Here is a 21,726-nt window from a genome sequence, read left to right as displayed (position 1 = left end):
CCTGGGCTGACTTTGTAATGCTTTGTTTTCTGTGTTGTAGTTCTGGCAGTTCGGCGAGTGGGTGGATGTGGTCATCGACGACCGGCTTCCAGTCAAGGATGGGGAGCTCATGTTTGTTCACTCCGCAGAGGGCTGTGAGTTCTGGAGCGCACTGCTGGAGAAGGCCTATGCCAAGTACGGTTCTTGGTGCCACTAAAATGTTGTTGTGGTTTCTTCAGTCTGCTTCTTTTCCCAGTATGCTGGTTGGTGTTTGGCTTGGTGGGTTTTGAATCCTGTGGCTGGCTGAGTCCCCTTAGCACTACTGAGTCCTTGATAAAGACCTTTAACCCAGAACACAGCTCCAAGGGTGCCTGATAGATGGCTGAACTTATGCTTGGAGCCCAGGCTTTGTTATAACCTGCATATGTGTAGAGATTAGGATATGTGGAAAAACAAGAATCCCTGTATACTTATACAGTTATTATCAGGGATACAGCTAATTCTTACTCTATTTGCAGTATAAAACTTAAATTGCACAGTAATTTCTTATGGAAGAGCAAATGCACATAAAATAAGCATGTATTTGCATTGTTATGACATGAAATTGCCGCATGTATCACTTTAAATGGTGATTACATACTTGTGCATCCCAGATTATTATTATTATTATTATTATTATTATCATGCACTAATTACAGATGTCTTGATATTTTCATAGTATTTAAGCAGCGCAGAGGGTTAAGAGTTAAGAGCCTGATGACTTAATATGTCAGTATGTTAAGCTTTTGGTGTTACGGTCACTGTCCTCAGACTAAATGGCTCCTATGAAGCTCTGTCAGGGGGCAGCACTACTGAAGGCTTTGAGGATTTCACGGGGGGTGTGTCCGAGATGTATGAGCTTCGTAAGGCGCCCAAGGACCTGTACAGGATCATAGCCAAGGCTTTGGAAAGGGGATCTCTGCTGGGATGCTCCATCGATGTGAGTCGTCTCTCCATTTCCTGAACCTGGGGGATATTGGGGGAATCAGGGAGACAAAGTCAAATGATGCAGGACTGCATAACACATGCTTTCCTTGCAGATCACCAGTGCCTTTGACATGGAGGCTGTGACGTTCAAAAAGCTGGTCAAAGGTCATGCCTATTCTGTTACAGGTCTGAGGCAGGTGAGTGAGAGCGGCCAGAGTGTCTGGATGCCTTGTGTTACACACAGTCCAAGTGTAATAATTGGGGTTATCATGTTCATCAATGCATCCCCTGTCCGTTTAACCATTTCACCTGTCTTCAGATGATATAATTTCTGTGGGGTCGTTTTTAGGTTTTTAAGATGGAATAATTTCCATCGGAAACTAAATCAATAAAGGGGCGTCATGGTGGTACAGTGGATAGCACTGTTGCCTCACACCTCTGGGACCTTTTTAACCAGTATTCGAACATTTCTTTGAACACGATGTGAAAAAATTTGTATTCTAACTTCACTCACCAGCCACTTTATTAGGCACACCTGTCCAACTGCTCGTTGACGCAAATTACTGATCAGCCAATCACATGGTGGCAACTCAATGCATTTAGGCATGTTGACATGGTCAAGACGAACCACTGCCGATTAAACCGAGCTTCAGAATGGGGAAGAAAGGTGATTTAAGTGACTTTGAACGTGGCATGATTGTTGGTGCCAGATGGGCTGGTCGGAGTACTGCAGAAACTGCTGATCTTCTGGGATTGTCACGCACAACCATCTCTAGGATTTACAGAGAATGGTCCGAAAAAGGGAAAACATCCAGTGAGCGGCAATTCTGTGGGCGAAAATGCCTTGTTGATGCCAGAGGTCAGAGGAGAATGGCCAGAGTGGTTCGAGCTGATAGAAAGGCAACAGTAACTCAAATAACCACTCATTACAACCAAGGTATGCAGAAGAGCATCTCCGAGTGCACAACACGTCGAACCTTGAGGCAGATGGGCTACAGCAGCAGAAAACCACACCGGGTGCCACTCCTGTCCGCAAAGAACAGGAAACTGAGGCTACAATTCGCACAGGCTCACCGAAATTGGACAATAGAAGATTGGAAAAATGTTGCCTGGTCTGATGAGTCTCGATTTCTGCTGCGAAATTCGGATGGTAGGGTCAGAATTTGGCGTCAACAACATGAAAGCCTGGATCCATCCTGCCTTGTATCAACGGTTCAGGCTGGTGGTGGTGGTGTAATGGTGTGGGGGACATTTTCTTGGCACACTTTGGGCCACTTAGTACTAATTGATCATCGTTGCAACGCCAATAGCCTACCTGAGTATTGTTGCTGACCATGTCCATCCCTTTATGACCAGAGTGTACATCTTCTGATGGCTACTTCCAGCAGGATAATGCACCATGTCATAAAGCTCGAATCATCTCAGACTAGTTTCTTGAACATGACAATGAGTTCACTGTACTCAAATGGCCTCCACAGTCACCAGATCTCAATCCAATAGAGCACCTTTGGGATGTGGTGGAACGGGAGATTTGCATCATGGATGTGCAGCCGACAAATCTGCAGCAACTACGTGATACTGTCATGTCAATATGGACCAGTATCTCTGAGGAATGTTTCCAGTACCTTGTTGAATCTATGCCCCGAAGGATTAAGGCAGTTCTGAAGGCAAAAGGGGGTCCAACCCGGTACTAGCAAGGTGTACCCAATAAAGTGGCCGGTTAGTGTGTGTGTGTGTGTGTGTGTGTGTGTGTGTGTGTGTGTGTGTGTGTGTGTGTGTGTGTGTATACACTGCTCAAAAAAGGAACACTTTTTAATCATAGTATAGCATCAAGTCTATTAAACTTATGTTAAGTAGCGGAGGGGTTGTTAATCAGTTTCAGCTGCTTTGGTGCTGCTTAGAGGGGCAACAATGAGACGACCCCCAAAACAGGAATGGTTTAACAGGTGGCGGCCACTGGCATTTTTCCCTCCTCATCTTTTCTGGCGGTTTTTTCACTAGTTTTGCATTTGCCGACGATCAGTGTCACTACTGGTAGCATGAGGCGATGCCTGGACCCTACAGAGGTTGCACAGGTAGTCCAACTCCTCCAGGATGGCATATCAATACGTGCCATTGCCAGAAGGTTTGCTCTGTCTTCCAGCACAGTGTCAAGGGCATGGAGGAGATTCCAGGAGACAGGCAGATACTCAAGGAGAGCTGGACAGGGCTGTAGAAGGTCCTTAACCCATCAGCAGGACTGGAATCTGTTCCTTTGTGCAAGGAGGAACAGGATGAACACTGCTGGAGCCCTAGAAAATGACCTCCAGCAGGCCACTGGTGTGAATGTTTCTGATTGTTTGGTCAGAGACAGACTTCATGAGGGTGGCTTGAGGACCCAACGTCCTCTAGGGGGCCCTGTGCTCACTGCCCAGCACCATGGAGCTCGATGGATGGTCTGGAGAAGCTGTGGAGAACATTATGCTGCCTGAAACATTGTTCAGCATGACTGGTTTGGTGGTGGGTCAGTGATGGTCTGGGGAGGCATATCCATGGAGGGACACACAGACCTCTACAGGCTACACAACGGCACCTTGACTGCCATTAGGTATCAGGATGAAATCCTTGAACCCACTCTCAGAGCCTATGCTGGTGCAGTGGGTCCTGGGTTCCTCCTGGTGCACGACAATGCCCGGCCTCATATGGCAAAAGCACGTAGGCAGTTCCTGGAAGATGAAGGAATTGATACCATTGACTGCCCCCCACGCTCGCCTGAGCTAAATACAACAGAACACCTCTGGGACATTATGATTCAGTCCATTTGACGTCACCAGGTTGTACCTCAGACTGTCCAGAAGCTCAGTGATACTGTGGTCCAGATCTGAGAGGAGATCCCCAGGACACCATCCGTGGTCTCATTAGGACCAAGCCCCGACATTGTCAGGCATGCATACAACCACGTGGGGGCCATACAAACTACTGAGTATGATTCTGAGTTACTGTAATGAAATTTCAGCAAAATGGACTAGCCTGCCGCATCATTTTTCACTTTGATTTTTGGGGTGTCTTTGAATTCGGCCCTCTGTTGGTTGATAATTTCATTTCCATCAAACGATGTGGCATCCTTTCATTCCTAACACATTACCCAGTCTACAACAGTATAGAGATCCAATGTGTTTTCAAAGTGTTCCTTTAATTTTTTTGAGCAGTATATATATATACATATATATATATATATATATATATTAAAATAATATAACCATATTATATGTACAGATTCCTTGTATGTGTTCACTCACGTACTTGGCCAATAAATGCGATTCTGATTCTAAAGCAGGGGTCACCAGTCTTTTTGAAACTGAGAGCTACTTCATGGCTACTGAGCCATATGAAGGGCTACCAGTTTGATACACTCTCCTTAAATCATATATAATACACGTTTTAAATGTTTTTTTTTTGATATTGCCATTTTCAAATCTATATAAATGCAAATGTGATTAAAGAAGAATAGCAACAGGATACAATAAAATTTTAGACTCTGCTCAATGGTGAGTTGTGCTATTTTTAGAACAGGTCCGCGTGCGACTCATGTGGTGCTTGGGGGCATTCTGGTATAAGGTAATATTATTTGTTATATAATCAACTCAGGTGAAACAAAAAAATGTATGTTTTCAGGGTTGCCAAAACTCAATCTCAATCGTTAACAAAATTAACACTGCCTTCAATAAGTTAAGCAATACACGCTCATAAACTGACTGTACATTTTCATCTAAAATAGTAGGGTTTAGTACATTTTTATTAGTACATTTTTAGTTAGATTTATGACAGCTTTGTGTGGCCACTTGCTATTTCCAAGTGGCTTGGCTGGTTCACAGAAGACAATCACCTCCATGTGTGCGTTTCTGTTCATCCATGACTGTGCTCATGTGGATTTCTTCCAAGTACAGCACACAGGAAGAACTCAGTGCTTTAGTGAAATCCAGGTCCTTTTGACTGAAATGGTAGTTTACAGATCCTGTCTTAGCTCAAAGTGTCCTCCCTGATATGATTTATCTTGTCATCCTGGCTATAACATTAAGTGTTATTGAATAAACTGCGGTTGAAGGTTCCGGTATGTAATGTGTAAATGAGCCTTAATAGTAGAATGTGCAGTGCTCACTTTATAGTTACTGGTGTGAACTCAGAATAATGCGAAATGCTCAAATTATTAAATGAGAATAACTAAGAACAAGCATCATGGCTAAATGTGAGTCTCACATTCTTCCAGAAATTTCTGCCAGTTGTGAAAGTGGTACATGACCTCCAGTTTCTCTCCCCTTGTGCCAGGTGTTGTACCGGAGCAGGCCGGAGAAGCTTATCCGTATCCGAAACCCTTGGGGTCAGGTGGAGTGGACTGGGGCCTGGAGCGATAAGTATGGACAGGATCATTCTGCCGCCTCTCCTGCATCCATAGCGACGTCGCCGGGGTGCTGCCACAGCTGTGTTTGATCGCCGTTATATTCCCTGTTCTTTGTTCAGCTCTCCTGAATGGAATAGCATCGAGCCATCTGACAGGGAGAACATGCACTGTCGGAAGGAGGACGGAGAGTTCTGGTAAGCGAGCACTTTGATCATAAGGGTTCATATCGTACCATCAGTCATGTGACCCATTTAGTATTTCTACTGTTTTTTTTTTTTTTGTATTAAATCTGTCTCTTTGAAGACCATTTTAATAAAATCGGTCACCCTCTAGGTCTTAGCTTTCCAGGATTTTTTTTTTAATCATGCTTTTATAGAATCAGGTTTATTCTTTCCTTTGGTGTTATGTTTGGAAACCTGTCGTTAAAAGGCAGAAACTCAATGAATCAAAATTTTAAATGGTCTCGCAGTATAATTGATGAGAACCTACCATCCCTATTTATTGGACAGTTACAGCGGATAACCAGCTCAATTTTAAACAATGAATCCCATCCTTTACACACTGAGTTCCAGGTTCTTCCCTCAGGACTAAGGTTCATAGCTTGAAAGTGCAGAACTAAGAGGCACAAAAATAACTTTGTTCCATCAGCAGTCATTCAGTTGAACAGGACAATACAATTGGGCAAGAGATAAAGAGATAGTGTTCTCCTTTTGTTTTGTTTATTTAATCAAATATTTGATGCATGTGATCAAGTAATAATACTTCTTAGTTCTTATGTCTTGTGTGTTTTTATTTATTTGTGTGTTTGTTTGGGTCAGTGTACATCTTTGTTTGCTGGCTATGTGGATGTTGACCAATCTCCTGTAAACCAAATTTACGTATGGGTACAAATAAAGTAATGTGATCCTGAACCTGAACCTAAATGAAATATGTAAATGACAAAGTATATTTAATATTTTATTCCTAAGTATTTGTTAAAGTGTTATGTGTAATAGGCAGACTAATTTAGATACGGTTACTAAACAGTGAGCTTGTTGATGCCGTCTTAAAGTTTAGGGAGTGGGCTGTGTCTGGCAAGAATGATATCTACATCATGGCTGAAAGTGAGGTGACAGATTTGAATTTGGTTGGGAAAAAGTAGGAAAGGGGGAGCGTATTCATACACATTTTTCTGCCCACTTTAAGATTACTTTATATCGCTTTGATTGTTTTGAAATCATTTTCATTTTGTTTCGTTTATATTGCTGTTCCATTCATGGTGTCATTTGCAACAATAAATACGCTTTATACAAATAGTGTGGTGGAAGCGCATACAAAAATGACTCTGGACTTCCCATTGCATTTGTTTGGATCAAAATTCCAATACAAACCATGTTATACATACAGTGTATATTTTACCAATCAAGAAACACATTTATTTTTTTATTTTAATTCTAAAAGTAGAAAATGTTTTAAATATAATTGAACTAGAAGGGTACATAACCATATTTATCAGCATTTTGTATATTTTATGAACTTCTGTTTTAAGTATTGCATCAGGTTGCCAACATGTCTGCTGTCAGGCTAGCCAGAGGGGGAGACGAGTAACAAATGGAGAACCCGACACAGACCTAGCAAGAACTAAAAAAAGACCAGGAACTGATATATGACACAGAACAAGCAGCAAACTCAATATCAACAAACAAGCATAAACACAGAAGAGCAAATATTACTAATTAAAACAAATTGTAAATAAAACAGCATTTCAACTTTCTTAAATGTCAGACAACTACATGGGCAGCACAAATTAGAGAGGAAGTTTTAGGAGGACTTACGACCTGCAGAAACCAACTGACTGCCTGACAACTGCGATGTTGCTGTTTTAATATAGGTTAGAGACGTGTGGTAATACAGTCGTCCCTCCGGGTTCATGAGTTTGACATTCACAGTTTCGGTTATTTACGATTAAATGGGAATACTTTTGGGCGATGCATAAGCAAAAAATATATAAACTATATTGAAAATGATTTGGATCACATAAAATCGCAAAATCCGTACATTTTACTGTTATTTAATATTTGTTAGTGTATGTGTATACTGTATATTTAATACTAAATATTTAATACTATTTTTGGATAAATAAACAAAAAGAGCTTTGGGATCTATGCCTCTCTGACTCACTCACGTGTTAACTGACTGTGACCGTGGAGGATTCACCAATATAAAAATTTGCAAGGATCTTCCACCCCTAACCCTCGCAAATCTGAAGGGGTGACTGTATAGCATACATTCAGGAATATCCGCAGCTTTTACAGATACTGTAAAATACAGATACTGCATGCTGTAGCTGGGAGGTCAGTTTGGCTTTTAGCTATATGGTTACATGAGTCTCGTTATATCACTGAAGTTTTACATAATCCTGAGGTCCGCCTGAAGCGAACAGAGGAGCATGAAACCTGCAATAACATCATACTGTAATCAAATTTTTGTTAGAAGTCTTAATGCATTTTGAATTGACATCAGAGTAGGAAAGGGGGCAGTTCATGATTCACCTTGAACTAGCCCCTTTTCTGTTGGTGGAATTTAGAGTGTGAGACGAGCCCCATCCCGGAGCTTAAGTGGTATGCTCTGGCCCTATGCGACATTTATCTCAGAAACTATGGGGCGTGGGTTTCTGTCTGTCCCTTTGCTTCAGAAAGCTAAGGATTCAGCTTGGCAAACTTGGGGAACTCGGTTAACTGACCGTCAGGGTGTTGGGTATGAGATGTGACAGAGATTTGGCTCCTTGTAGTGTCAGGTCTCCTAATACCCTATATACACCACTGAACACTAGGTGGCAGCATAGATCTTTGACCTTGTTTCCAAGATTAACTGAAAACTCGAAAAGGATTTGGTTGTGAAGATATTGATTTATTGGTTTCATCCACAATTCTGAATGTTATTGATAGCAGGAAGAAGCAAGCGAATGTAACTTTTTGTTTTTTTAGTTCCCTGTGTTTTTGAAATAATATTTTCATTGAAAATACAGTAAAACTTCGGATTGCGCGCATAATTTGTTCCAGAAACGTGCTCGTAATCTAAAGCACTCGTATATCAAAGCGAATTTTCCCATTAGAAATAATGGAAACTGAGATGATTGGTTCCACAGCGCAAAAATATTCATATAAAAATTATTAATACAAAATATAAAGTAAAAATACATAAAACAAAACCTGCACTTTACCATCCATCCATCCATTTTCCAAACCACTTATCCTACTGGGTCGTGAGGGGTCCGGAGCCTATCCCGGAAGCAATGGGCACGAGGCAGGGAACAACCCAGGATGGGGGGCCAGCCCATCGCAGGGCACACTCACACACCCTGCACTTTACCTTTGAAAAGAATCGTGGATGGTGTGAGGGAGACAAAAGAGAGGAGAGGTGGAGGGTTATTTTGTAGGACGACTTAAACTATAACTAATGGAATCATATGTTGACTCACTGGAATCTTTTTCTTTTTGTTCGACCTTAACAAGGAAACGCTTTTGCCTCCTTTTTGATTTAGCGGAAATGTAGACATTGCATTGTTGTTAAACAGATTCATCGTTCGTACTGCTACGCCCTTACTCGGGTGGTGCTTTTCTACAATATTTTGACTATATGAGTGAGGCACACCGACCGAGACCGAGCATGGGAAACGATTACCCACAATCCCGCAGCGAGAGAGAGAGTAGAACCATCGGCTCAGGTGTGTTCACGTGACGCTTGGCAGACAAAACGTATACATAATACTCGTATTGCAAGACCTCGCTCGTCTATCAAGTTAAAATTTATTTAAAAAATTTGCTAGTCTTGCAAAACACTCACAAACCAAGTTACTCGCAATCCAAGGTTTGACTGTACTTTGTTTTTGTACTGTGGAGTTTGGGTAATATTTGTATATACTGTGTATACTGTATATGAGAACCATGTTGTTTTGTCCCAACCACATCTAATCCAGAAATGCAGATCATTTTAAATTTCCTTAATATGAAAATTTGTCTTTAACCTGAATTTACAGTATGAACTCAATCCTATACAGATTATTATTTCTTAGTAATAGAGTTCTTGTTTTCTGTTTCACAGCCTTTATAAATAGGTAATGTTACCCAGTTATTATATTGTTGAGATCACTTTCTAAGGAAGCTTCCAAGTGACATTCTGTTTTATTGAAAAGTACATTTGTGTAACATCAGCACCTTAGCAAATTGATATTTTTCACGAGTTCTGAGGATCTTTAAATATTTGTGGAGTCCTTGAGCAGCGTGAGAGTGAAAGCGAGAGTAAGAATCTTCCCATAGCAAAGGTCAGGAACAGGGTGTAATGATGTAATAACTGTATTAAATACAGACACCGGAGAATCTTTAAACAATTTAATCTGAATGGGATTTTGCAGGCACCTGGGAAATATTTTTATAATTTTTTTGTAAAACTTATTCAGGGTAAACTTATTTATGCTGCTTAATTTTTTATGTGTGCTGGCTGAGTATCGAATCTGCTGTTATTGGTTTTCTTATTGAAGAATTTTGTAAGGTCATTACAGCTTATATAAGGTGGTATAAGAACATAAGATCATAAGAAATTTACAAACGAGAGGAGGCCGTTTGGCTAATCAAGCTCGTTTGGGGAGAACTTAACTAATAGCTCAGAGTTGTTAAAATCTTATCTAGCTCTGATTTAATACCTGGGGGGTGAAAGCCAGACTTGTAGAGGTGGACATCCTGTCATGCTCCCACACACCCATCACCTTGGGGACACTTCAGGGAGCATCTCCACACTCCAATGGGCCACACAAAGACACGGCCGTGGAAAAAGAGGTCCGGGTTTGGCAGAGAACCCCTGTTCTAACACTGATGGGTAAAACCACATGCGGTCTGATTTCATCACCCGTCGCCTCTTCAGGTGTCCAGTGTGGTCTCTGTAGATTTGAACGGGTGTGAACATCCCTCTTTCGGTGTCCTCTTTGAGCCAGAAAATCTGACTGATGGGATTTTCCCACAGACGCACTCAACCTGGGACATAGCAACACAATATTACACTTAAATACACATTTATGCAAAGAGGCACGTGTAGTACATGTCCACCACAATTACCTCTTTCCAAATTCATCACCGTCAAAAAAGCAGAGTCATCCAGCCATGTGGGGTCTTGACTAGTGGAGCTCAATTCCTGATAAAAAAAAAAAAATATGAATCCATAAACTTTTGTTGACTCTGAGTTTCAAGTAATCAACAATGCAAAAGAGCAGTAATTTGAACAATTTACATTTACTAGGTATGTGCTGCAACATACCTGATCCTTCCTGTCATGTATTTTCTAAATCTCTTCATTGTCACACTCGTTATATGTGTGACAGGTGTATGTAACCACCTGCTCACTGAACTGTAGGCCTTCCAGATAAGCTCACTCTGCTCACTGCTGAAACTCTCTGGCCTGTCCTTCTGCCTGGAGTGCTGTTGGTAGAGCTCCCACATCTCCCAAAACTAATGGTTTTCAAATCTTTTCTGACCCTATAAACACTGGTCGATGTTTGCCTCCAAGAAAGTAGAGACTTGCAGGAAGCTCATCTTCTCTTTGTACATGCAGGCTTCTTTAGTCGCCACAAGCACTCCCTGTTGGCGACTTGCCAGAGCATTGGGGTTCACAACCCGGATTGCTGGTGCTGCCATCTTTAGTTTACCTGGAATGTAATGGAAGTGTAACTGTTCTTCTCAATGATCATCATAAGCCGGTTGCCCAAAATACGCTTGCTATCCAGATAAACAGCTTTAAACATTTCTTTGGACTGCCTAAGACCTTTCCACAGTACTGTATATATGTGTGTATAGGTGCATGCTCCCTGTTCCCACTGTGTGCTGTGGTGTGTCAACAATAACAATTGATCACTAAATTCTAAATATCTCAATTAATAGTCTCCCCTGAAACAGCATGAGTGAAATATATTGAGTGAATGTCCATTTTGTCTCCTCAAGTAGAAGCAGTTAGAGGGACTAGAGGGGAAATAGACTAGGATGATACCTCAAATAATTCAATGGAATGAGGGTGGGAGGCTGATGACCTAGGGGTATAAAACACCTGGGGAAATAGGGCCTTGGATGTAAAAATTATGGGGGATTGATGAAGTGGAACATGTACAGGGTATATTGGCAGTAATTATTATTCAAGATAGAATGAACGAAATATGGAAGGACACACATAGGGGATAATAGAATTAAAACCGGTCACATAAATTGATATACTCCAGGGTCTATGATGGCTTAAAAGCTGGGGAAGGAATTAGTTAGTGCTGGGAAGATGGGTGAGGGGTAAGAACCCTGAGTCTGACTGCGTAGATCTTGCCTTGAATCCCGGAAGTGTCACGATCGTCCGGGAAGCGGGCGAACGCGCTAGCAGGCGAGCAGGCAGGAAGCAGGCGAGCAGGCGTAAGCAGGGTGAACGGGGATTTATTGGTACAACGAGGACTGGGGAACATCTCACGCTGACTGACTTCACGTAACATCAATGACGGACAAAGGACTCGGGTAAGACACGGACTGAAATACACAGGACTGACTGAAAATAAGCAGACACAGCTGGGTACAATCCGGGAAACACACGTGGGTAAGCAGGGGGTGTGGCACACAGGAGGAGCCGACGAGGAGGTCATGACAGGAAGTACCCCTATTATGAATTTTATTCTTTTAGGTGACTTTTAATTGTCTATGGATTTATGGATTTATTTATTTAATTTATTTTATTTCTATGACGAGAGGTCATTTTAAAATATAGAGAAAGTGGGCTAATTAATCAGGCCCTCTTGTAAGTATACCTCCTCTTTTCATGGTTGCCAGACATGGGGACGTCCTTGCTACGCCGGCAGAGTAGAAAATGGACTCACAACGGGCAGTGTTGCCAATGTCAGTAAAAGGTTTGTAGACCAGTGTGGAACAGATTCCGGCAACCTAACCTTAAGCCTAACCATAACCCTAAACCCAAACCCTAACCAGAAACCCCAACCCTAAACCGTAAACCTTAACCCCAACACTAAACCCTAAACCTAACCCTCATTTTCAGCCAAGACATGATCCAGAGCTTGGCTTACTGTAAATCTCCACATTTTCACAGGCTGCAAACTGGAGATGCGTACTCTGCAAGTCAACAGCTCTAAACTGAATTGGTCTTATCTTGCCTTACATGTCTGGGCATACCTTGCCTTTGGGTGTTTGTTTTGTTTAAAATTTCACAAAATTAAAGCGAGTGTATATTTTCATCATCTGAACCAACTGTCAGACCTCTGGCATTGACTGATTCAGAACACTTGTCTCAATAGAGCTCTATTCAACACCAATGGCTCTATTCACAACATCAAAAAGCTATACCATTTGACTCAGGAAGATCTACTATGCACTCCCGTATAGGAACTGTGGCAACTTTGGTGACAAACCAACGTAGGACTTACTGACTTTACTTATTTACTGAAACATATATTCGATTATAATCATAACCGTATCCATGACCCTAACCTTAACCCTAAACCGTATCCCGGCCCTAAATTTAAAAAAGGCCAACCCTAATATTTATCTAACCTTAAGGCCCTAAACTTAAACACCCTAACCCTAAGGGTAATCTAACCCTAGGAGTAATTAAATTTAACATAAATTCAAAATAAATTAATGGAGGGTAAAATAACCCCCAAAAGTAATGTGATTGCACACTGTGATACGCTCATTTCTCTCAATCCTCAGCAGAGGAAGGACGTGGGACACAATGATCATGAAATTAACTTTATTTAGAACATAAATAAATACGGTCCGTATGGGCATAGATTGACCCTGCGGAGGTCTTGGGCACTGGGAGGTGCCTCTGGGAGATACCGAGTGTGACATCGATACCACAGGGGGGCACCATCAGCCAAAAAAGGGCGGATAGCCAGATCTGTTGCGAGTGCCACTTATTCCTGAGGCCACCGTTGGTTTGTGGGTACCACGCTTCAAGCCATATGTTCAACTTAAGGGCAAATACCTACCTGCCGGTGTCGTCGCTGCTCTGTGTTCCTCCAGGTGGGCTGCCTGGAGTTATTCTGGGTCCTTCAGGATGTAGGATCTGGGTTTCTTCCCCTTACTCAAATCCTATCCAGCCAGTGCCATCTGGGCCTATCAGCATCCACCTTCTTCGTACCACTGTCAATCCAAAAGCCTATCATTTACAATTTTTTGCATGTTCCCTGATAAGGGTGTGGCAGCCCGAAATACGTGTAGGAACATGATCTCAGTATCCTAAAACTTGGAACAGGTCATGGTATCCAAACTTAAATTAAAGTAAATGAAGGCCTATTCGGCCTAAACTCCATCCAGGCCCTAAACTTAAAAATTTAACCCTAAGGTCAATTTATTTTAGGGCCTTAAACCTAAATACACCCCTGATTTTAACCCTAAGGGTAATCTAACCCTGGGTGTTTGCAAATTCAATGAATTTTAATTAAATTGATGGAGAGTAAAATAATTCTCGACTGTGTATACCTTTGATAGCTAAATTGCCAAAATATTAAATAATTCTCGACTGTGTATGCCTTTGCAATTGGCTGTTTCCATTTCCTCATGTTCATGTCACACACACACTAAAATAATACAGTTTGCAGAGTTACTTATATACCATATTATTACAGGACTAGAAAAGATGAATCCCTTAACTGTCAGGGTATTTGAGACCACCAAAGTTCTGCACTGATTTCTCGACATGTGCACCACAAGTGGAAGAAGCTGTGGCACAGCTGATGTCATATTTTAAAAAAATCAACAACGTCCTGATAGAGCAGAACATACCATGGGAAAATTGTGTTGGCCTGTCAGTTGACAATGCCCCAGTTAATATTGGTGCCAACAGTTCAATTGCAGCAAAAATGCTTCAGGAAAATCCCAGCATTCATGGATGCCCCTGCCATATAATCCATAGCACTGCCAAACACACAGAGCAGAGGCTTTTGGAAGTAAGTTTCAACATGTTTGCTTTCCATTAAATATCTGTTAAGCTATAGGTGAAGTAAATAATATGCTGTAAAATGACATAAATTCTTTGTGCTCATGTCATGTTCTGCAGATATCTGGATTTGACACTGAGGACCTTGTGGTTAACGCTAGATACTGGTAAAAGGGCAGCACGAACCGTAAAGGTTACTTGAAAGGTTTGCAATTCAATTAGCTCCAGTGTTATATATCAAAAGTGAGGAAAAATAGGGCTAACTTTGTTTGTTTTTCTTACTTATTTTACTAGAATTTTGTGATCTTGGGAACATGGGAACACTACTGTACATTTCTGTGAGGTGGCTGAGTTTGGACATCTGCATCAACTGCATTCTGCAGCAGTATGGCCCTCTCACCAGCTACTTCAAATCTTTAAGTAAATGGCACATCATATTGACTCTAGTTCAGGACAGTTATATCAGACACCCAATAATAATAACAACCTGTCTATCTGCAGATGAGAAACAACCAAGGTTCGAAGGCTGGCGAAGGCATTTTCCGATCCCCTGACGGACGTCTACCTCCTGTTCCTTCAGGCCACATTGCCAGTGTTGTCTAAACTGAACCTCCTTCTCCAGAGAGAAAAGGCATCTATATTCCAGTGGCATGAAGAGGTGAACGGGAGGGAACAAGGACATGTAGGGAGGCTCTGTGTGTACCAAAATTAACCTATTGACGCAGACTGTGGTGGCAGCTGCTAGACATAGCAGCTGCTAGGATAATGTACTGAATAACATGGTGTACCAGATTAGGCAAAATTGCCAGAAATTGGAAAAGTACGGACAGGGGCGGGGGGCTGCTTGTAGAAGGGTATAAGATACACATGAATAGTAAGGAAGTTGAACTCTGTTGGGATACGGTGTATCACAGACTTCCCAGATCGATCTGTTGGAATAAATGGAATAAAAGGTTATTGGAATAAATGGTTATTGGATTATCTCATCCACGCCTCCAGGTGATCTCTTCTCATCTACGGACCCGGTGGAGTTGGTGTACTCCAACATGGGCTGTTTGGCTATGTTGGTGTCTCCTTTCTAAAGTGCAACACCCCTGTGAAATATAGGTTGTGTTACTTTGTCAAAGACAATTAAGCCATCTAAAGCTATCTAATTTCAAAACATCTGAGATATGCTCAACAGGCTCCTTGAGGCTGGAGAGGTCACATCACTGAAGGTTCAACAATTCCAGCAGGTAACACTGGCCTTTCTGGTCAGAGTTGTGGAGTATGCCATGGATAATCTTCCGTTGAAAGATGCTCTCCTGAACCACGCAAGATTTGTTGATGTGCAGCTGAGGGATGAGTGTGGGGCTGAAGATGCCCTATACTTTGTATACTTCATATACTATTTTTAATGGTCATGATCACAAAACAAATCTGTCTCTCACTGTATTTTAATCAGCCTTGTATACATTGTGCTCTTTTTAAGATTTCAGGAAATCCTTCTTTTTCATGACCCAAATGAACAAGACCAAGTAAGTGAGGAGTTCATGGAGTACCAACTGATGGGCATAGCCATGCCCCAGGACCCAACATACTTTGATATTGAGGAGTTTTGGGGAAGGATGTCCTCAATAAAGAACAAGGTAAGAAAAATTTTGCAGAATATTTCCTGAAAATGGCGGGGCTTGAGCCGAACTACTTTAAATAGGAGCCTACACCAAAAAATGATGAGACCAAAAAGGCAACAAATACCTACAATAAAAAACACCAGTCATAATCTCTCTCTCGCTCTCTCTCACACACACATTGTCAGAGAGAGAGAAACTGAATAATTACTTTGAATTTGATGAAATTGTCAGTGCCATGTATCAAATCATTTCATCCACACACATACACACATATTGAATAAATACACTGCTCAAAAAATTTAAGGAACACTTTTTAATCAGAGTATAGCATCAAGTTTATTAAACTTCTGGGATATTGATCTGGTCAGTTAAGTAGCAGAGGTAGTTGTTAATCAGTTTCAGCTGTTTTGGTGTTAATGAAATTATCAACAGGTGAACTAGAGGGGCAACAATGAGATGACCCCCAAAACAGGAATGGTTTAACAGGTGGAGGCCACTGGCATTTTTCCCTCCTCATCTTTTCTGACGGTTTTTTCACTAGTTTTGCATTTGGTGACGGTCAGTGTCACCAATGGTAGCATGAGGCGATGCCTGGACCCTACAGAGGTTGCACAGGTGGTCCTACTCCTCCAGGATGGCGCATCAATACGTGCCATTGCCAGAAGGTTTGCTGTGTCTCCCAACACAGTCTCAAGGGTATGAAGGAGATTCCAGTAGACAGGCAGATACTCAAGGAGAGCTGGATAGGGCCGTAGAAGGTCCTTAACCCATCAGCAGGACCGGTATCTGCTCCTTTGTGCAAGGAGGAACAGGATGAACACTGCTGGAGCCCTAGAAAATGAACTCCAGCAGACCACTGGTGTGAGTGTTCCTGATTGTTTGGTCAGAGACAGACTTCATGGGGGTGGCTTGAGGACCCAACGTCCTCTAGTGGGCCCTGTGCTTACTGCCCAGCACCATGAAGCTCGATTGGCATTTGCCATAGAATACCAGAATTTGCATGTCTGCCACTGGCACCCTGTGCTTTTCACAGATGAGTGCAGGTTCACTCTGAGCACGTGTGACAGACATGAAAGGGTCTGGAGAAGCCATGGAGAAGGGTTCTGCTGCCTGCAGCATTGTTCAGCCTGACTGGTTTGGTGGTGGGTCAGTGATGGTCTGGGGAGGCATATCCATGGAGGGACGCACAGACCTCTACAGGCTAGACAACGGCACCTTGACTGCCATTAGATATCAGGATGAAATTCTTGAACCCACTGTCAGAGCCTATGCTGGTGCAGTGGGTCCTGGGTTCCTCCTGGTACACAATAATGCCCGGCCTCATGTGGCAAGAGCATGTAGGCAGTTCCTGGAGGATGAAGGAATTGATACCATTGACTGCCCCCCACGCTCGCCTGAGCTAAATCCAACAGAACACCTCTGGGACATTTTGTTTCGTCCATCCGATGCCACCAGGTTGCACCTCAGACTGTCCAGAAGCTCAGTGATACCCCGGTCCAGATCTGAGAGGAGATCCCCCAAGACACCATCCGTGGTTTCATTTGGACCATGCCCCGACATTGTCAGGCATGCATACAACCACGTGGGGGCCATACAAACTACTGAGTGTGTGTGTGTGTATATATATAAGTAAAAATCACTATGCCAAACTTCTGCCACAACAAATGTAAAACGGGTTACATGTAAAAACCAGACTGAGAAACAAAGTTAAGACAATCTCACCTTACGCAGTCTAATGTACAATTTCTGGGATTTCGAATCTCCATTTCTCCAACTGGGCCTGGCCTAACACCCTGACAGCAGAGACACTTTCAACATGGCATAACAATAGCTATAATGTGTACAGTTGACATGTTCAATGACTTACTAGTGTCATACTTGGTTTATGCCAGATCTGCTCAGTGTCTGTGCAGCTGTGCACCAGGGGCACAGCAGGAATGTTTAGCTGCGAATAATGGGCAGTCTGATGAAGTGCAACCAAATGATTGCATGAGGCACGGCCCGCTACACAGGGACAATGGGTGCTCACCAAAACAACAGGTTTTGAGTGATTTAACACCATATACGGAGAAAAAAGCTTGGATGAGATATTGCTTGACAGCTAATGCATAAATAAGAACAATTATGCTGAATTCTATATGAGGCTACACTCAAAAAAATTAAACATGACATTTGTTGGTCCAAAGAATGTAATTATGTTTAAATTAATTAATTTTCGTTTGTGCATTAAAATTAAAAGAGTTGTGTTGACAGAATTAAAAGAAGTAATTTTTCAAATTTACACAGCTCAGATAATTAAAAGGAATGAAACGGAGTTGTGTTGCTTCTGCAGTACCGCATATTGATCAGTAGGTGGAGTAAAATCTACACATACGCAGTTGGAAAACACCACAAGAAACGAATCACAACGGTACTCTTCGGCTCGTTTAAATCTGCGCCATTTTATGAGAATCGAAGACGCAAAACAACAAGGCGTTTTCCTCTATGTAAACAGAGGTGAGATTTTCACTTTTATGCATTTATATTGATGCTGTGACAACATCTGAATCATTACTCACTTGTAATACCTTGTGTATAGTATTGTCACAAAGTCTTCTTTCATATTATAGTTACATTTTTGTTTTATGCATTTATGTGAAATTTTATACTTGTTGAACTTTTATATATATATTACATCACCCAAAATAAAGTTGTTAATGATATTAAATTGCTAGTAAAGAATGGTTTCTCCATTTTATCCGATTGTTTTGTTCTTGTACAGGAGTTTTATCTAGTTTTAATCTTAAAAGATGGTGTTGGCACATTGTTATTTGATATCTCGTTTTATTATTCAAGCCTGATAAACCCCCCCAAAAAACACATGGTAATAAACATATTTTACATTTAATTAAGATGACATCTAGCTATTTAATGTAAGCTTGTTTGTTTGGTCAGCTAACACATTTTTAATTTAGTAGTTTGCAGTTTTTCATATTTTGTTGTTATTGTCTGGTGACTCACATACTTTTGAAACCTGCAAGCCTGTAGAGTCCTGTATGTGGCTGTGCAGAGATTGTGGATTGTCTCAGGCCTCCAGATCAAAGCTTTTAAAGCACTTCAGGTTGGTACATGGACATTATGGCCGCAAACACAAATATCCATGTGCATATTCTAACTGTCCATGCACTTTTAAAACCTGGAATGCACTGGTCCCACTTACCCAGATCACATGGCAGTGAGCAGCTACCTCAAAATCAAAATTCTAGTCAAACTACAGTCATAAATTGTCATGTTTGTGCTGTTACTGACATTCCTTCAGTAAATGATTATTTTCTCCATATAAATAACCACTTGCGCAGTCATGAGACAGTTAGTTGTATGTTTAAGGACTGCTCATTTAAAACAAACGTGTATGGTACATTCAGATCACATAAGAGCCAAAAGCATTGTCAGTTTTCAGTAAAAGATTTTAAGGAAGAAATGGTGAAAACACAAGAGGTTAGAGAAACAGCTAATGACCCTCCTTCAAATGAAGAAACTGAAACACCTGTGTTAGAAGATGATTCCTCTTCTACTGATACAGAAGAGGTTTCAGAGAACCTGCCAAAGTTGGTAGAGCTTAAATTTGCTTGCTGTTAAAGCTGGAAAATCACTACAATGTTCCAGGCTCAGCTGTAGATGAGTTGTGTGGGGACTTGCATTATTTACTGAGTGATGCTTCTCTCCCTTTGTCTCACAGAATCATTGTAGACACCATACAAAGGCACAGAATTGACAATGATGCAGTACTAGTCAGACCTGGTTGCATTTTTAAGTAAAGCAAACCCTTTACTCTCTGCTATAAAGCATGGTGGTCCACTAGCTTCTGCATTTAAGCGCAAACAATATTACAGGGAAAATTTTAAAATTGTAGACCCTGTAGAGTATGTTCTTGAAGACAAGGGAAACAGAACTTTTCAGTATGTTCCAGTACTGGAGTCTTTACAGAATCTGCTGTGCCAGAATGACTTGCTTGACAAAATGTTTGAAAGTCAATTCTCAACAGTTAAGAGATGCTCAAGAGTATAGGTCCATTCAGGATGGTTTGCATTTTAAAGCAAATGATTTCTTCTCAGAGGAGCTGAGGATTTCTGTGTGCTTATACGTTGATGACTTTGAAATCTGAAACCCTCTTGGGACATCAAAGAAAAAGCACAAATTATGTGCAGTGTACTGGATTTTGGGTAATGTACCATCAGTGTTTCAGTCAACGTTGTCTTCAATTTTTCTAGCAGTTTTATGCAAAACAGAAGACGGGAAGACATACGGATTTGAAAAAATCTTGCAACCTCTTTTGCAGGATCTCCAAACTTTGGAACAGCAAGGTGTGTATGTCCCACAGCTTGGAACATTCCTTAAAGGAACAGTACAATGTGTTGTGGCTAATAATCTTGCCGCACATTCCAAGGCTGGATTCGTTGAGAACTTTTCAGGCGAGTACTGTTGTCGATTTTGTACAGCTTCTCGTGCAAATTCTCAGACCACTGAAGTGAAGGGAGGTGAATTCAAACTTCGGACTGCAGAAGAGCACCAAGGACACGTGAAACTTGCTACAGAGAAAGAGGTAAATGTCATGAATCTCAATATAAATGCAGTTTATGTGTTTTCAGTGAAAACCTTAGCCTGTTGTAACATTAAAGTAGCTATCCTCCTGATTTGGCTCATGATCTTTTTGAAGGCATAGTACCAGTTGAGCTAGCAGAGTGCTTTACTGTACTTATTTCAAAGAAGATTTTGTCTCTTGATGGGCTCAATGAACTTATCCATAATTTTCCATACAAGTGGGATGATAAAACAATTCGACCTCAGTTGGTGCTACAGACATTTGCAAGCAAAAGATCAGTTGGTGGCAATGCACATGAAAATTGGTGTCTTTTAAGATTACTGCCATTAATTATTGGGCATTTGGTACCTGCAGATGAACCTGTGTGGCTTTTGATTTTAGACCTGAAAGATATTGTCGAACTGGTTGTTTCTTCAGCTCATACAGATGAGACCATTGCATTTTTGGAATGCAAGATCTCTGAACACCGTCAGAAATATCAGGAGCTGTTCCCTCTTAAACAACTGCTTCCAAAGCATCACTTCCTGGAACACTATCCAGAAATGAATCGCTGCTTTGGTCCTTTAATTTTTCTTTGGACATTGCGTTTTGAAGCAAAACATAGCTACTTTAAAAAAGTAGTTAGGCACACAAATCGCTTCAAGAACATTACCCTAACTTTGGCAAGTAAACACCAATTGATGCTTGGATATAACCACCACATACCCAGCCCTGAAAAAAATACCTTACAGGTCACACGTATCTCTGCTATTACTGTTGAGGTCATGAAAGAGAATGTCGTACATTGCCTTAATTCTAGGTATCCTGGTATGACCACTGTCAGTGTTGCACAAAATGTCTCTTGTGATGGCATTATGTATCGAAATGGCATGATAATTGCCCACGGATCTCTTTGTGGCCTTCCAGAATTTGCAGAAATTTCTCAGATTTGTATAATTGAAGACAAAACTGGCTTTCATTGCCAAAAAAATGTGTGCATGGTATCAAGAACACTTCAGGGCCTTTGAACTGGTACCAACTCAATAAATTTGCTTAACTCCATATTCTGACTTGAAAGACTCATACCCTCTGGTTGACTATATGGTTGCAGGAGTCAGAATGATTACTCTAAAAAGACACATACTTTTAGATGAGGAGTAACAACCACCACTGAAGTCCTGTGTGACATTGTGGTGTATTAATCTGTTTCAGCACTATTGTCATACCTGGTACTCTATGTAATACTCCTTTTGCACTATTAAACAAAACACAAATGA

General features: G+C 41.4%; 2 protein-coding genes across 13 annotated transcripts in view; one reads left to right on the top strand and one right to left on the bottom strand.

The window, feature by feature from the left end:
- LOC125715606 (uncharacterized) overlaps positions 1–21,726 on the bottom strand; it is a 150,274-nt gene that overhangs the window by 74,871 nt on the left and 53,677 nt on the right. The window lies entirely within an intron of this gene.
- The window catches only part of LOC125715603 (calpain-1 catalytic subunit-like), a 42,498-nt gene that overhangs the window by 17,413 nt on the left and 3,359 nt on the right, over positions 1–21,726 (top strand). For 2 of the 12 annotated variants that reach the window (XR_007384115.1, XR_007384116.1), the window contains exons 6-16: positions 41–174; positions 790–958; positions 1,059–1,142; positions 5,251–5,336; positions 5,443–5,517; positions 14,396–14,480; positions 14,570–14,695; positions 14,777–15,903; positions 18,221–18,384; positions 20,139–20,231; positions 20,387–20,470. Coding sequence is in view for 1 of the 12 variants with exons in the window: in XM_048987362.1 (XP_048843319.1) it covers positions 41–174; positions 790–958; positions 1,059–1,142; positions 5,251–5,336; positions 5,443–5,521 (552 nt within the window). In the remaining 11 variants the exon portion in view is untranslated. Of the gene's footprint in view, positions 1–40; positions 175–789; positions 959–1,058; positions 1,143–5,250; positions 5,337–5,442; positions 5,522–12,167; positions 12,228–14,395; positions 14,481–14,569; positions 14,696–14,776; positions 15,904–18,220; positions 18,385–20,138; positions 20,232–20,366; positions 20,471–21,726 lie in introns of those variants that run through there. The other 10 variants (XR_007384111.1, XR_007384112.1, XR_007384118.1 and 7 more) reach the window with 10 other exon arrangements.

Source organism: Brienomyrus brachyistius, chromosome 20 (assembly GCF_023856365.1).
Source record: "Brienomyrus brachyistius isolate T26 chromosome 20, BBRACH_0.4, whole genome shotgun sequence".
Taxonomy (NCBI): Eukaryota; Metazoa; Chordata; class Actinopteri; order Osteoglossiformes; family Mormyridae; genus Brienomyrus; species Brienomyrus brachyistius.
This window is presented reverse-complemented; position numbering and strand designations above follow the sequence as displayed.